Raw genomic sequence first — 14,712 nt, 5'->3', positions numbered from 1 at the left:
AAACAAAACATGAATATGTTGCTGTTGCTCTTGTATTGGAACACTATATGGTAGAGGTTAATTAAAACCAAAACACCTGCATTAGCTAAATAGTATTTTCCAACTAACGTAAAACAAATCAAGATCATCTTTTCTTTGGAAGACATAAAAATGTTTTCTAATGTAGAGTCTTAATGGAAAAAAATTCTCAAAAGCTACAGAAAACTGAATGTGATGCTTTCCATAATCATTTATTTTCATATATGTCCTGTGTTATCATAATATATTCTATTCATTTTAACACGAATATTTTTTTATAACTTATGTCATAAGATGTACAAGGCCATAGATCATGGTGAAAACTATTGTTGATCTCAATTAAGAGAGAGGTATATTTCACTCAAGGAATGTCTAAATAAACAAAAGACTGGGTATACTCTGGTAAGCAAGAGTATAGGGATATCTGGCATAATTTACAATTGTAAATTCCCATTCACTGCTGAGAACTCACAGTATAGATTTGTATTGTGCTTACTTGAGTGTCACTTAGCTTACCTCTTCAAACTGTATGTATATGTATAAAGATATATGTGTACACACATATACCTGGATATGTGCACCATGCAAATATCAGGGCAAAAAACTCCTACTACCATCATTTTATTACACTTCCTACATTGTAGAAAGCATAAAACTTCCCTCAGCATTGACTGTAACTGGGACAACCACACCTTCAAATTCAGTCAGAGTAGCTTCCCTCATTCAATGATATATAACAATGAGAAAAAAAAGGAATACATAAATGTATGAGCTTTATGACTACTTCTCTGTTTGTTTTTACTTACCCTCAATTAGAACTTACCAGTCTGAGACAATATTTCTTATCAATTTTCTATTAACTTCCCAGAGAGCTTATTTTAGTATTATTACAGTACTGCTCTACCTAAACAGCAATTCTGAGAAGGCAGCAACACTCTTTGTGAAACACTGTTTCATGAAACTTTTAGACAAAAAACTTGAAACAGAATAAGAGAAATGGATTGGCTTTTTAGAGTATGTCTTTCCATTGGGGAAGATTAAATAGCTTCTAAAAACTTCGAAGTCTGTTCTTCATTTGCCTGAGAATTCATATCCATATCTTGAAAGTAAAAACATTAATGTACTCTCAAATAATTTTCAATAATGTTCTGAAAGAGTGAAAATAATTACAGGTGAATATAACATTGTAACCTAAGATACGCTTTCTGACCATATAATTCACCACATAAAAAGCTAAAATGAAAACATATATCCTCTTTTTGATTACAGAAGCCTAATACAATTTACTAGCCTTATTTTTATACTTGTTCCTTCAAGTATTTCCATAGGCATTTAATTAAACCTCTCAATAGCACTCCAAGTAAAAGAAGAGGTTCATCTGGGGGACATATATATCTTGGTCAAAAATCATGAACTTCAGTCACAGTTCCAGAGTAGTTAGACTTCTTCCTGCTAATGTATTAATGGAGTGGAGAGAGCACTCTGGCTCACCAGAAGTAGGTGTCCTCTTCAGGATGAACTCCAGAGGCCACTGACTCTGTTCACAACACTGTGAGATCAGCCACCAGTTTATGTATGCCTACATTCTATGGACAGCTAAATTTTAGAGTCTGAGTATGAAGCCAAATGTCTTAGAAGATCTACCTTCTCTTGTAAGAAAAATCAGTCTTGAAGAAGAAAGATACCACAGAAGAATACAGTGAATTTTTCTGACATTACAAGTAATTTTACTCCCACTGTTAGATATGGGAGTAATGTAACCATAAATCTTGTATCATAATTATATTTAATACTCTTTTCTTTCTTTTCTTCAATATATAGCTCTGCTGTTGTTACAGAGGATAAAGATACTTCTCTCAGCTTTGTTTCTAAGAGGTTCAATTTCTGTGGCTCAGCTTCAGAATTTCTGCTTCCCTAGTACTTCAAAAGTCTTGGAAAGCTTGCTCTCTTTTAACTACCCTTTTTTTCTATTAATTTGTTTAGCCTTATGCTAAATGCCTATTTTACCAGCTATCATCATATAATAAAATATTCAGGAGGGAAAAATTCAGGAGGAATATTCAGGAGGGAAAAATCTCTTCCAATCTTATTATTATTATTACTGTTACCTTTTTACTGTTGCTCATCTGTGATTCTGAGATTTTCTCAGTCTCCTTTTTAACAGCTTTCTGAAGATCAGAGGCTTGTTGTTTATATGTTAATGCTGCCAGTATCTCATCTTCTAACAATACTACATCTTCACAGGAAATTGGCCATCCCAGATTCTCTAAAGACTCCAGTAAAGCTTCTTTATGTTGCATATATTGAACTGGCCCATCCTCTTTAAATCTTAATTAAAAAAAAAAAAATTGAAATCACAAGCAGGGAAAAATTTAATTTTGGCAGTGCTTTGCAAACAGAATCATAAAGCATAAAGGCAGAATAAAAAGTCAGATTCATCTGATCTGTCTTCTGCATTCCATTCAGCTACTGCTGTGTTTAGTCAATCAACCACTTCTGTCTTAGCCATATCTCATAGAAAGTGATCTACAAGACAATTCAAGTGGCCAAGTATAGATGTCTGGTGCCATTTTACATGTCCTAGAATATGTGAGGCATCAATAAAGAACCTGCAAGTACAAATGAGAAATTACTGAAACCTCTGTCCCTTCAAGACCAGCTAGGGTTAAGTTGTACAAGCCTATTAGGTCCCAGTTTGCCACATCAGCCTTGATGGATCACACGAAAAAGAGACAATCTCCTGTGATTTATTCCTCTGTCAGTCCTGCACTGCTCAGTTTCACGCAGTGATCAGGAGTTTGCTTCCATCCATGGTTCAGATCATGTCCATGTTCATTAGACCAAAGAGCCAACTGAAGCTGCACACTGAAGGTAATTATACACTGAAAGGTGAATAAGATAACAGTCACCTTCTGAATAAAACCAAAACTGAATCCTCCAAAATCCACAGCGGGTAGAATTATTTACATCTCCAATTGAAAGTAACATACTTTTCTTTTTCATACTACTCAAAAACATCTCTCTTATGGCTCTTCTCTACAGCTTTGCCAACATTAAGAAAAGGTGAGATCTGGAACTGGGGAGAGTATTTAAGTGCCTATCTTAACAACACATATAACCTTAGTGATCCCTCCACCTGGTCCTACTCTTTGTCACTGATTATCTCTTTAGTCCTCTAAGAACTGCTTTGTATTGAAATTAAACTGACTGATACAGTCATTTAAACAGATTTTTTTTGTCTATTAACTGAATACATTCTTACTCTACAACCAATGTCAAGCTAACTTATCTCCTGAGCTGGATCTCTCAAGCATTTTGAAAACAAGCACAATATTACCACTTCTCTAGTGAATGTCATTTTCCCTGGTACCTGAGAAAACATTTTAATATACACTAGTGAATCAGAAAGTTCCTCAACTAATTATTTCAGGGCTCCATTGTCAAAGTCAGACTTTGCTTATTACTCTCTCTCCCCAGATTAATAATTTTGAAACTATGTTGTCATCTATTTTTAATTCATTAATATGTTCATTCAAGTCCTAAATTTAGAAGCAAATTTGATCAGATATTTCAGCTTCTATGCACCAATAATAACAATTTTATATACTTCTCTAGCAATAGATGTACAACTTCTGTGAATTTTTTTCTGCATATAAATAACTAGCCCTGTCACCCTTCTGCACTCCACAACTCACTATCAACAGACACCTATTTCTTTTTTAAAATTATATGCTGTTCTGTTTTTCAACAGCCTCTGCTTCTCTGCACCAGAATGGGGTTTTAGTCCTTACTGTTGATAGAGCTGCATAATTCTTGCTCGTTAGCTTATATCTTCTTAAAAGTATTCCAGCTTTTATTCCCCTTTTTCTGCCTAGGAATGTTCCATACCCATTCAGTTTTCACTAACTGTTCAACTTCATGTTCTTTGAAGTAAACAGGTGCTAACTTCATTGATGTCAGTCCTGTTTATACACTCACTAGTTTTCTCAATCAGTATACAAAACTGAGATAGTTTAAGAAGTAAATACTTCCAGTGTGTTCCAGCACATATTGTAAAGTTGTTTATATTCTATTTACCAGATGAGAGATTTACCTTAATATCAAAGGAATTACCAGCTGCCCTCTCAAGGTTGTGCCACTTGACACATTAATAGAAACGCAGCATTTGAAAGGAATGCAAGTCCTTTCTTTTAAAAATAATCAGCACAATGAGAAAGATGTCCAGAATTTAATATTACTCCATATCACATACACATTTTTGAAAGTAAGGTACAGTTTCGAAATATTTGAAAATAAAACCAGTTGGTTACAGAAACAGTGATAAAAAAGTATTGAATGAACATTTATGACCAGCCTTTCTGAGGTAAATCAGAAACCAAGAGGTGATAGCTTACTTGTCTCTTTCCTCCTGGGATAGTGCTCTCCAAACAATTAGGTTTAGGCGCCTATTAAAGAAAGCAAAACAGGTTTTGAGGGAATGCAGTTCCTTGCACATCTGACTCTACCAAAACTAGCAAATAAACACAGTTCCTTAAGATATCTGCACTGATTTGTATTCCAAGAGCACTGCATCATTAAATTGTATCCTTATCATTCAGCTATGAAATTATCAGCTGCAAGAGAAGATGGGAAAACAGCATCTTCCAGCAAGTAGCAGCATGACTATTTCAGGGTCATAGAATGATAAATGATTAATGGCAATCACTCCTGCTTCCTGCCAGGGTTTTCTATGGATGGTTCTCTTCAGCACCAGCAAGCTCAATCAAATAACATAACCAATTAAGTGCCAGTTAAGCTAAGCACAGCTCCTCCAATTAAGCAACTGCAGAAATCTGTAGCTTGAAGACAAATGGAAAGCAATGTGTTTTCTTTTCTTTTTTTTTCTGCTAGAATAACCCCTAAATTGTGCCATTCAGGTTTCTACTCCACTGAACTCTGGCTATGAAGAAAAGCTACAGACAGAAACCCAGAAGTGATTATGCCTAAGCAATGCAGCCCTGAGACCTTTTAAAAGCACCACTAAAAATTCTGCTTTTACTTTTTAGACATAAATTATAAATTTATTAGGTTATCTAGCTTACATGTCTCCCTTTTTATTAACATCTCAACCAGTTCAGCCATAACTTGATTACTTCTGTATCACGGTGCCCAATAAAGCACATCCTCTATATGTTTTTTAAATACTTCCAGGTGTGATGACTCCAGCACCTCCCTGGGTAGCCTGTTCCAGCACCTGACTACCCTTTCAGCAAAAAAATTCTTCCTCTTATCTAGTCTAAACCTCCCCTGCTGCAACTTCAGGATGTTTCCTCCAGTCCTATCGTTATTTACATGAAAGAAGAAGCCAGCACCCACCTTCCTACAACCTTAATTTCATGCTATACAAAATAAACTTCTACCGATGATCCTAATTGCTCTAATTAAAGAAAAATTTCCAAACTTCCTTTGGAAATACAAGAACAAATTAATTAGCAAAAAATTCAGATTGTAACCATTAGGTTTTTAACAGTCTTGATAGTTTACTGATGCATGTATAAAAAAAAAAAAGATGACTAACACCAGATTTTGAACAGGAGGGGTTTTTTGATTTGTTTTATCTACTAGAAACTAAACCCCAGCATTTCAAGAATGCAAATTGCTTCGTTCACTCAATCTGCAGTGTCAGCATGCTCCACTGCATATTTCATACTTCTAAATGAGCACATCTAATTAAGCCATTTGTAAAAGCCTCTAGCTATTCAAGATCATGCACTTCTTAAGCCTTCCAGAATTTTTCTCCTTCACTCCTGGATATTCTCTTTGTCAGAGGATATCCAGTATATCCTTGTCTTTGTCAGGGCACATGCTTTCTGCCCTCACCATTTTTTTACCCTCTCAAACAGATGTTAAGGCCAATCTGCATACAAGGGAAGATATTATCATGCTCTGTTCTTGAAACCTGTATGCCCTGACAAATTGCCTCATTTTAGATAGCAGAATAAATCTGTGACCAATCTCTGTTCACAAAGCTGAAATGCAGCTTTTGCAAATTCAATTACCAGGAAAGTACTGTGGCATTTACAGCAAAATAAATTTGACTGAGTTGATGTTTCACATAGAAAAGAAAAGAAATGAGAAATTTTACATTGTCAATTATAAGGATCTTTAGGCAGATCACTCTTCCATATATCTTCACAGAAGTAGGGAGCTCAGTACTACTAATGTAAATACACTGATTCAGTGACTTTGGTGGGTAAATATAAATAAACCATAATCCAAGTCATCAAAGTTTTAGGGAAACTTAAAATGCTGCCAGCAGATCATCAGAGTTTAACCAGAAAACATTTTTCTTTCTCTCAAAATTGAAAACAATAAATGTAAAATATTCAATGGTAATGGCATAGCAATAAAAACCTTGAATGCTTTTTCAGAAGTCACCATCAAAAAGTCTACCTACTTAAACCTTCTGTCAAAGCGAGTGACAAATCTGTATTTCTAGGAGTTCTTCATTAGCCTGACAATAACAGTATTGTTTCAGTGACAGAGCATGCAAAATAAAGATTTTTCTTCAGTGATTTCCATTCATATTAAACATTGGAAGCTGGATTTGCAAACCAGAGTTCTTGACTTTTACCACAAAAGAGGAATTAATTTAGAAATAGGAAATGGAAATGAAAAAGAGAGTTACTACATGTTTTAAAAAGAACTACTATGATCCTAGAGCTACAGAGGAGAAAACAAAACAAAACTTAAAATTACACCTCAAGGTCAACCAATCGAAAAATAAAAAATAAACATTTCCGATCAAAGTTTTTTTGATCATTATCAAATAGTTACATCCATAAAGGTTATTAGAATACAGCCTGAAATAATATCCAAGTTATTAAAACAAGTCTAGTCAAAACTCTCATAAGTTTACTGAATGACATTGGCAGTCAAATAATTGCATTGCTTTAAAAAAATGGACAGTTAAAGCAGTGAAAGAAACACTTTACAGATATGATGGTTTTGACCTGTTTGCTTCTGGTGTACTTTTTACCAACATTTGTATTAATAAGCACAATTAATATGTTTCTCAAAAAAAAAGAAAAAAAATTAAAATTGTCAGTATCTTACAGGTGCTTCAGTAATACTCTTGCATCCACAGGTAGGTGCTAGGCAATTGGCAGCAAAAAGCAGGTCACTAATTTAAATGTCAGTCTACAGATACAGAAACTCAATTTTAAGTTAAAGGTCTGGCTACTACTGTTACGAGGGAATTACTCTCCAGGAATCACTGCTTTCAGGATTATTCCCAGAAAGTAAAAGAATTCTTTTTTTTTTTCTTTTTTTTTTTGCATTGAACATAAGTAATATGAGCAACATGTTACTTATTTATTATCTCTGTGACAATTATCTGTTTTTTCCTTCTGCTTTTTTTAAAAAAATAAGCATTTTTCCTATATGGTGGATTAAGTGTGTCAATGTGCAGAATTACCAGCATTGGAGAAAGCATGTATGAGAAGATAACCATTACATAAAAAAACCCTGATATTAGACTGCAAATATGATAAATTCCTGATAAGTAGACTTGCCTTTCATATGATTTAATTGCTTGTTCCAGCTTCTCTTTATAGGCATCAAGATTCACTGCCTGAGGATTAATTAATGTGATCTGCTTCGTGTCATTGCTTACATGAGCCAGTGGAAGTATCTGTTATACAATAAAAGACATGGACTTCATTTATCATACTGCTTTTCCTCCACCAGAACAAATTAATGTCCATAAATCCACATCCAAGGATCAGAACAGACAGAAGGAACACTGAAAGGCTGTAGAAAGATCTGACCACTCTGAAGAAATGTCAGAATTAAGGCATCGCTTCCAGCCTGTTAGTAAAATCTTCTGAATAATGCAGTCTCCTTATGCAAAATTTACAAATTAAGACTTTCAAGTATTATTCAATTATAACTGTAGACCATATTTTCTAAGGAATTAGAGTACTAATGATGAAAAGAAACATTTTTCACCATCACACGTGTGAGGAAGGTGGATATTGCTCACTGAAACTAGTCTTGATTAATTAACCACAATAACACTTAGGAACCTAGCCAGACTGGTCAGAATCAGGAACTTCAATCTCACACTTTCAAATCTCACAATACCACACCCACATAAGTTAGAAAATAAAAAGTCATTCACTTACAATCTTAGCTCATTAGAAAATAAAAAGTCATTCACTTACAATCTTACTTACAATTCCTTTACAAGATGTTCAATAGGCAGATAAAAGCACAGAAGAGGATGATGCCTTCCCATCTCAGTCCAAGTCCCACCATAATTCAACCTCTTAAATTATTCATCAGTTTGCATAAGAAAAGCTGTGTTATCTATCAATATTCTGACAATTATTATAAATGGAAAAAGCCCAAGACAGAAATGGAGAAGACAGAGAATAATAACTCTCCCCAAAACTATCTCCAACACGCATGGTTGAATGGGAAGCTTCTCCAAGTGTCTGTCTGAGGTCAGGATACAGATGAGAATAGGATGGATGAGGTTAAATTTAAATAAAACTAAAACATAAATCTGAAAATAGAACAATAAAAATACTTCTTAAAGAGGAACATCTTCCAGGGATATTTTGTTTGTCTTCAAATCATCACAACGTAGCTGGATTCCAAATTACTGCTGTAAGAGCATTTTTTTCAGGAGCAATGGTGTGACTTTATAGTCTCCTCTCTTTCTGGGAACATCTTCACCTTGATTAATAAATCTGTGTCAAATCAGTGCCAGATCACATCAAATGTCCTCATATTAAATTAATTTTAAGATCACGTTAGAAGCTAACATTAATAGGAACATGTCAGAGAAGTCTCTTCCCAAAGGCTGGTGAGGTAAATCTCTGCCCAGAACTGTGAGTCATAAAATCTGACTCCCTGTCATTTCCAGGCAGAGACTGAAAGCTGAAAGGCAAGGAACTGAGAGTACCCCTCTTCCAGTTCCACACTACCATAATTGTTGTCTGATATGTTCCTCAAACCAAGTTTATAAAAATCCATCAAGACTACACAATGTACAAGAATAAGCTCTTGCTACAGCTTATAAAATATGCAATATTTTATAATTATAAAATAAATTTTATAAATTATAAATTTTATAATTATAAAATTTTAATAATTATAAAAATACAATATGAAGGGCAGACAAACATAACACACTATTACAATTTTGAGGAATAAAACCAAAATGAAATGTGTTCTTAGCAAGTAATAAACTTAAAATATGATGCATACAGAGCAACGAAAACTGCTCATGAATACAAGTAAATTTGACAGATTCAGCTGAAAGAAATCTCATGGAAGCTCTTTTAGTGCCAAAATGTTTTGTCATTTTCTAAGCTGAACACTTAAACTTTCATATCAGAAGAGTTCACTTGTTTCAAAATGGCTTTTATTTCAAAACCAAAATTCTTTAAAGACAAAATCAAAGCAAATTACTCCAGAAAAAGCTTTCTTTTTCTAGACCAAACAAGATGTTTTGGCTGGCTGAATCTGAACCTGATTCTTTTGAAAAAAGCATTAAGTCAAAACTCCATGATTTTCAAGACTGCACTTAAGATGCCACAAGCTGCAATAGATACTCAGATGGTTCTATAGGGGAGGTTTGCTTCAGAACTACCATAGTGTCATTTAGACATGCCCCAAGCCAATTTTTTTTTTCCAAGACATGAATCTGAGGGGTAGTTTATGAATTAACCTCTTTGAAATAACTTTGGTGAAACTGACATGTCCCACAGAACTGAAAACAACAAGTCAGCCTCATGCTAATGAACAGTTGTCATGGAAACTTTTTGCATGCCTCATCTCCAAGTTGTGAAAACTTTTTTTACTTTTTCCAGCATCACTGCTAGAAAAAGCCAAAAATAGAAATTATACTATCCACAGAAAAGCAAACAAGGTTATCTGCATTCCACACCAAGGAAACTAAGATCACAGAATAATGTAAAAATATCTGTACAGTTATGATCTTAAGTTTTCTGAAGTACTGGAATAATCAAGATCCTAAATCCTTGTTAGTATCTCCTATTCAAGATCTATGTCTAGTTCCAAAATCCACTCCTTGTTTTTGCTTGATAAACTGGCATGAAGCTTGACAGAGAGCAGGTTCCATAGCTCCTAAATTCCACTGGTTCCACCTCATTTGCAATCCCTAACCTTCTTTTTTCCCTTCTATACTCTGCTTCAGATCCAGAAAAATCCATGTCTCTACACATAGAACAACAATTTTCCACTGCCTGAGAAATTGAGTGTCTCTATACAACTAATGAGGACTAGTAGGTGTGGAAAACGGGTAAAAATTGTATATTATTCTGTGTTTATATTCCTGAATCTAAAAAAACCACATGAATCACTGTTTAGATTCTGTATAGCAGCTGTTTTTTCTAAGAACACTATACTTAACTCAGCCCTGAACTAGATTACTGTAAGTTCCCAATAATTACCATTAAAAATGTACATAGTACTTCCTGAATCATAGCCTGGACTATTTCCAAGGAAAGACTACTTGTTTCAACAACTACTGTTTGTGCAAATAGTTCAAATAAACTCAGGATTGTCTGGAAGGTATTCAAAGGAGTCTTCATTTAGAAACATGGTAGAAAGAGCTCAACTTAGTAGATGTATTCAGAAAGAGGAAGCGACTGGTCAGAAGTGAGTTATAAGAGTTATGTGAAAATCACAGCGTCTTCTGTTTGACGTTTCACTTGCAGTAGATTGTTTTGTACCATTTTGCAATCATTTAATATGTTACTTTCTTTGAAAAATGGCTGGTTTACACCTGAAATGTTAAAATTATCATTATTACTGCCTTTGATACAAAAATCCACCTTTTTATTGCATACCAAAAAAAATTTCACACTTCAAAAAAATCCTTTAAGAGCTTGGTTTTGACTTGGTTTTACTAAAAGGGAAGATCTGGTTTTTCTTCCATTATTTGTATGCTGTATCAAAAATTCCCATGCCTATATTTAAAAAAAAACAAACCTACAGATTTGTACCTTTGTTATAAATATTCTACTTAGCTCTATATCACATCCTACTCTAAAACTCTTGCTCACCCCTTATTATTTAAAGAGATGCTGTTTGGCTTCTTTTTTGAGTACTATTAAATGAAAGTTTTCATTAGTTAAAACAAGATGAAACATATTCACGGGTCTTTGATCGGATGAATCACACAAGAAAAATTAGACCAACTTGGCACAAAATCAATTTCCTTTAAGTGGAATGGCAATTAGGGCTTCATGAAACACAACTCATAGTGAATTTTGCACAATCTCACAGTTGTCTACACTTATAAGAGTTAAATTTTATTACCGAATTTCAATACTTTTCAAAAGATCTTACTGGAAACATGCAGAATTGAGAAATGGAATTGAGGCCTTGAGAATGCACAATTTCCCAAACTGTGCACTTGAAGAATTTTCCAAATGACTTTATGGTACTAAAAGACATACTCCAGTGAGTTAATATGTGTTAATACAGGCTGTGGTGCTCAAGAAATTGTGAACACCTGATGGCTGCACACTGCCCTCAACTGGTAACTGGGAAAGAAAAATACATAGCTCTACAGCTTAAAGTCTACCAGAAATACTGTTAGCTACCAGTTTTATCTTCTTACTGATGCATGAATGAACTGTCAGATGTGCATTTTACATTTAATGCATATCAGTCACCTACAATGAACACCAGAGAACACAATTATGACATTTCTAGAAAAGAATTTTAAAATGCTCTTTTAAACAGTGCCACGTTTTATGTTTGCTTTGAAACAGAGGAAGAGTTTTACCTCATCAAATACTTTAGAAAATACATGCTTGTCCAGAACTGGTATGTACTTGGTACCATGAGGGACAGCTGTTGGAGCTAAGGCATCCATAATCGTGAGTCGCCTAGCAACCAAGCCATGAGTCTTTAACCAGAGAGATGAAGAGATATCTAGAGAACTAGAAAAAAGAGACTATGAGATGTAGCACGAGGCAGAAATACATTTGAGTATCTTTTTATTCAATCATTTAAAAATTAACTGCAATTTCTGTGATATATATATATATACACACACACATACCTTTTAGGTGTCCCTTTCACAGCTTTCTGCATTTTCAGATCTAAGATAAAATATTTGCATTTCATTATTTCACAGGTTTTGTGCACACAAAAACATACATAAATAGGCTGGCATATAATAGGGTTTTTTTTATTTGAGCCTACTTGCAGTGTCACAAAGGCTACACAATAACATCTATTTCAGTTGTTAAATTAATCAATGAAAACTATGTTTCCTGTGTTTCTTGGTGCTTGATCAATACGGTGTTACTGTACACACCATAAGCCCTAATTAATCAATGAGGAAATTTATAAATAGGTGGGGAATAATATTCTTAAGGGAACTTTTTACGTATTTATCTAATAAAACAAAAGAAATAACAGTTCATTCCCCAATTCATGATGTGATATCAAATACTATTCCTAAAGCGATGACCAGGAGTGGCTAATTTCAGGTATACCATAATGAAAATCTATTTAAAAGGTATATTAAGGACTAAAAATAAAATACTGAAATGTAAAAAAACTCAAACATCTTTAAGCCTCGTAGGCGAAGTTTCAGAACAACTTAGACCTATCATAAAGTTGAGAGTTACTGAATTACTGAGAGAAATTAACACTATCCGGATGCATATCCAAGCCTTATTGGAAATACTCTTTTCTCTACATATGTATCTGTCCCAGAGAGCATGCTTTTTGCATATCTAAGCATTTTAATAAAGTGCATCCTTCTTTTACATTGGTACCATGCATTTAGAACCACCACTCTCAGCTTAAGCTTGACATTGAACATGAGCACAAAATACTATATCACAGCATTCTATTAGCATATTCTACCAAGGCTCTGTAGATCTATTTATTTTGTTGATAAGAAGCAACTGCAGTAACCTTTTAGCAGTGCAAGGCATAGCTGTATCACAGCTGCTGCAAACTGGGGACAAAACTAAGGTGTAAGAACATTGTTAAATACCCCCCGGTGTGTCCAGCTCTCTGCATCTCATCTATGTTCTGGACTTTGTACTGCAGGTCTGCACAGTTTTGCCTCAAATGAGGTGCCATTAGTTTCAAATGCAGCAGGAGAAAATTTATCAGCTGCCCCACAAAGAGTTTCCTGTTCTGTTAACTTGCCTTTGAAAATGGTTGGATATTTCTTGCTCTTTTTGACAGAAAAACTCTTTTTTTCATTAGATATTCCTTCCTCTGGGCTTTCAGCCCTAGACTTCACACTCTGGCTCAGGATTCGCAGCAGACTTGTCTTTGTTTGCTCTGTAGGTGTTGAAAGAGAAGGAAAGGAATAACTAACTCACTGCACAAATACGTGCCTGGGATTTTTGAGTTCCTTTTTGGTATCCAGTACCAATTTTTAAGGGACTGCCTACACAAGCCATCATACACACAATTACTTCAGCCCTAATTTGTACTTTGTACTTTCCCAAGGATGAAGACTCCTCTTACACGAGCTGGGTAAACTCAGTTTCAGACTTCACAGAAAGGATACTTCAAAGAGAAACATTATAACAGGTGTGGTCAGGAGAAATACTAGTGTAAGTAATGCTGAATGAAACACAGATCAATTCTTCATTCTTGCCAGTGAAGCACTTATTTAGAATAAAAAGAGGTGAGGGTTTAATATCTACTCGTAAAAAACTGTTAACAGAGCTTTTTAAACATTCTGTCAAAATGATTATTTTTTCATTGCAGGGCCCCTGGGATGAGCAATAAATGAGCAGACATTTGTCTGTCTCTTTGGGTCAAATGAGTAAGATGGCTGAAGAGTAAAAATTAACAGAAGTCAGAATTTCAGAAAGATGATTATTTAAATCACCAAAGGCTTCATTTGTTACTACAACAAGGAATGCTTTTTTGCTATTTTTAACAGAATCTTTTCAAGTTAGTGATTAAATTCTGTTAAAAAACACAGTTCATTTTAATCCTACCTGCATACAATGCTTTTTTCCTTTGCACTGGACTGTCACAAGTAGTTTGCCAGATTTGCTGACATGGTGTCAGTGCTGGCTCTACTGAAGCACAGCAGGGCCTGCTGCTAGGAGCAGTACTCAGCTCTTCAACATGGTCAGTTTCAGAAGACACTGTATGTGTCTGCTGCTGATTGATGCTGGTAAGTGACAAAAAGAAGAAACAAGTAAGAAATCACTTCAAGCACATGTAACTGGTTTAACAAACACTAAACTGACATCCTCTGATATTTTAAATATGAATTTCAAAAGCTCCCAACATTGCAAAATATTTTTTATGCTATCCTAGTCTGTGTTTCAAAGGAGAATTCATAGCAGGTTAAGATATCCTTAGTTCTTTAAAACTATTTAAAAGTTTTTCCTTAGTCTGTTTAAAAGATGTTAATTACTTGTAAGGCAACACTCTTGTACATTTTTATTAAGGTCAGAATGTTCTGTAATAGCCACTTTATGTCCTGTGGGAAAGAACAAATCTGACACCAGCAATGAAAATAACTGACAGGCACATACACAGCCTATGCTCTATCATTAGTAAAAATATGCAGATTCTGAAATAAACACTATATACATTTTTTGCTATAGTTTTTTTTTTTTTAAATTTGAGAGTATTAAGAAATTTGAGGTAATTTTTGTTTTAGACATCACAGTATTAGTT

At 34.5% G+C, this 14,712-nt stretch overlaps 1 protein-coding gene across 7 annotated transcripts in view; it reads right to left on the bottom strand.

Annotated features, from left to right (window-relative positions):
• The window catches only part of VWA3B (von Willebrand factor A domain containing 3B), a 68,505-nt gene that overhangs the window by 15,167 nt on the left and 38,626 nt on the right, over positions 1-14,712 (bottom strand). For 6 of the 7 annotated variants that reach the window (XM_071746254.1, XM_071746251.1, XM_071746282.1 and 3 more), the window contains 7 exons: positions 14,019-14,197; positions 13,210-13,347; positions 12,104-12,143; positions 11,825-11,981; positions 7,572-7,690; positions 4,413-4,463; positions 2,127-2,346 (listed from right to left, as the gene is read on the bottom strand). In XM_071746254.1, the coding sequence (XP_071602355.1) occupies positions 2,127-2,346; positions 4,413-4,463; positions 7,572-7,690; positions 11,825-11,981; positions 12,104-12,143; positions 13,210-13,347; positions 14,019-14,197 (904 nt within the window). The remainder of the gene's footprint in view (positions 1-2,126; positions 2,347-4,412; positions 4,464-7,571; positions 7,691-11,824; positions 11,982-12,103; positions 12,144-13,209; positions 13,348-14,018; positions 14,198-14,712) is intronic. The other variant, XM_071746272.1, reaches the window with a different exon arrangement.

This window comes from Heliangelus exortis, chromosome 1 (genome assembly GCF_036169615.1).
Source record: "Heliangelus exortis chromosome 1, bHelExo1.hap1, whole genome shotgun sequence".
Taxonomy (NCBI): Eukaryota; Metazoa; Chordata; class Aves; order Apodiformes; family Trochilidae; genus Heliangelus; species Heliangelus exortis.
Note: the sequence above shows the minus strand (reverse complement) of the source record. Positions and strands in the feature narration are given on the sequence as shown.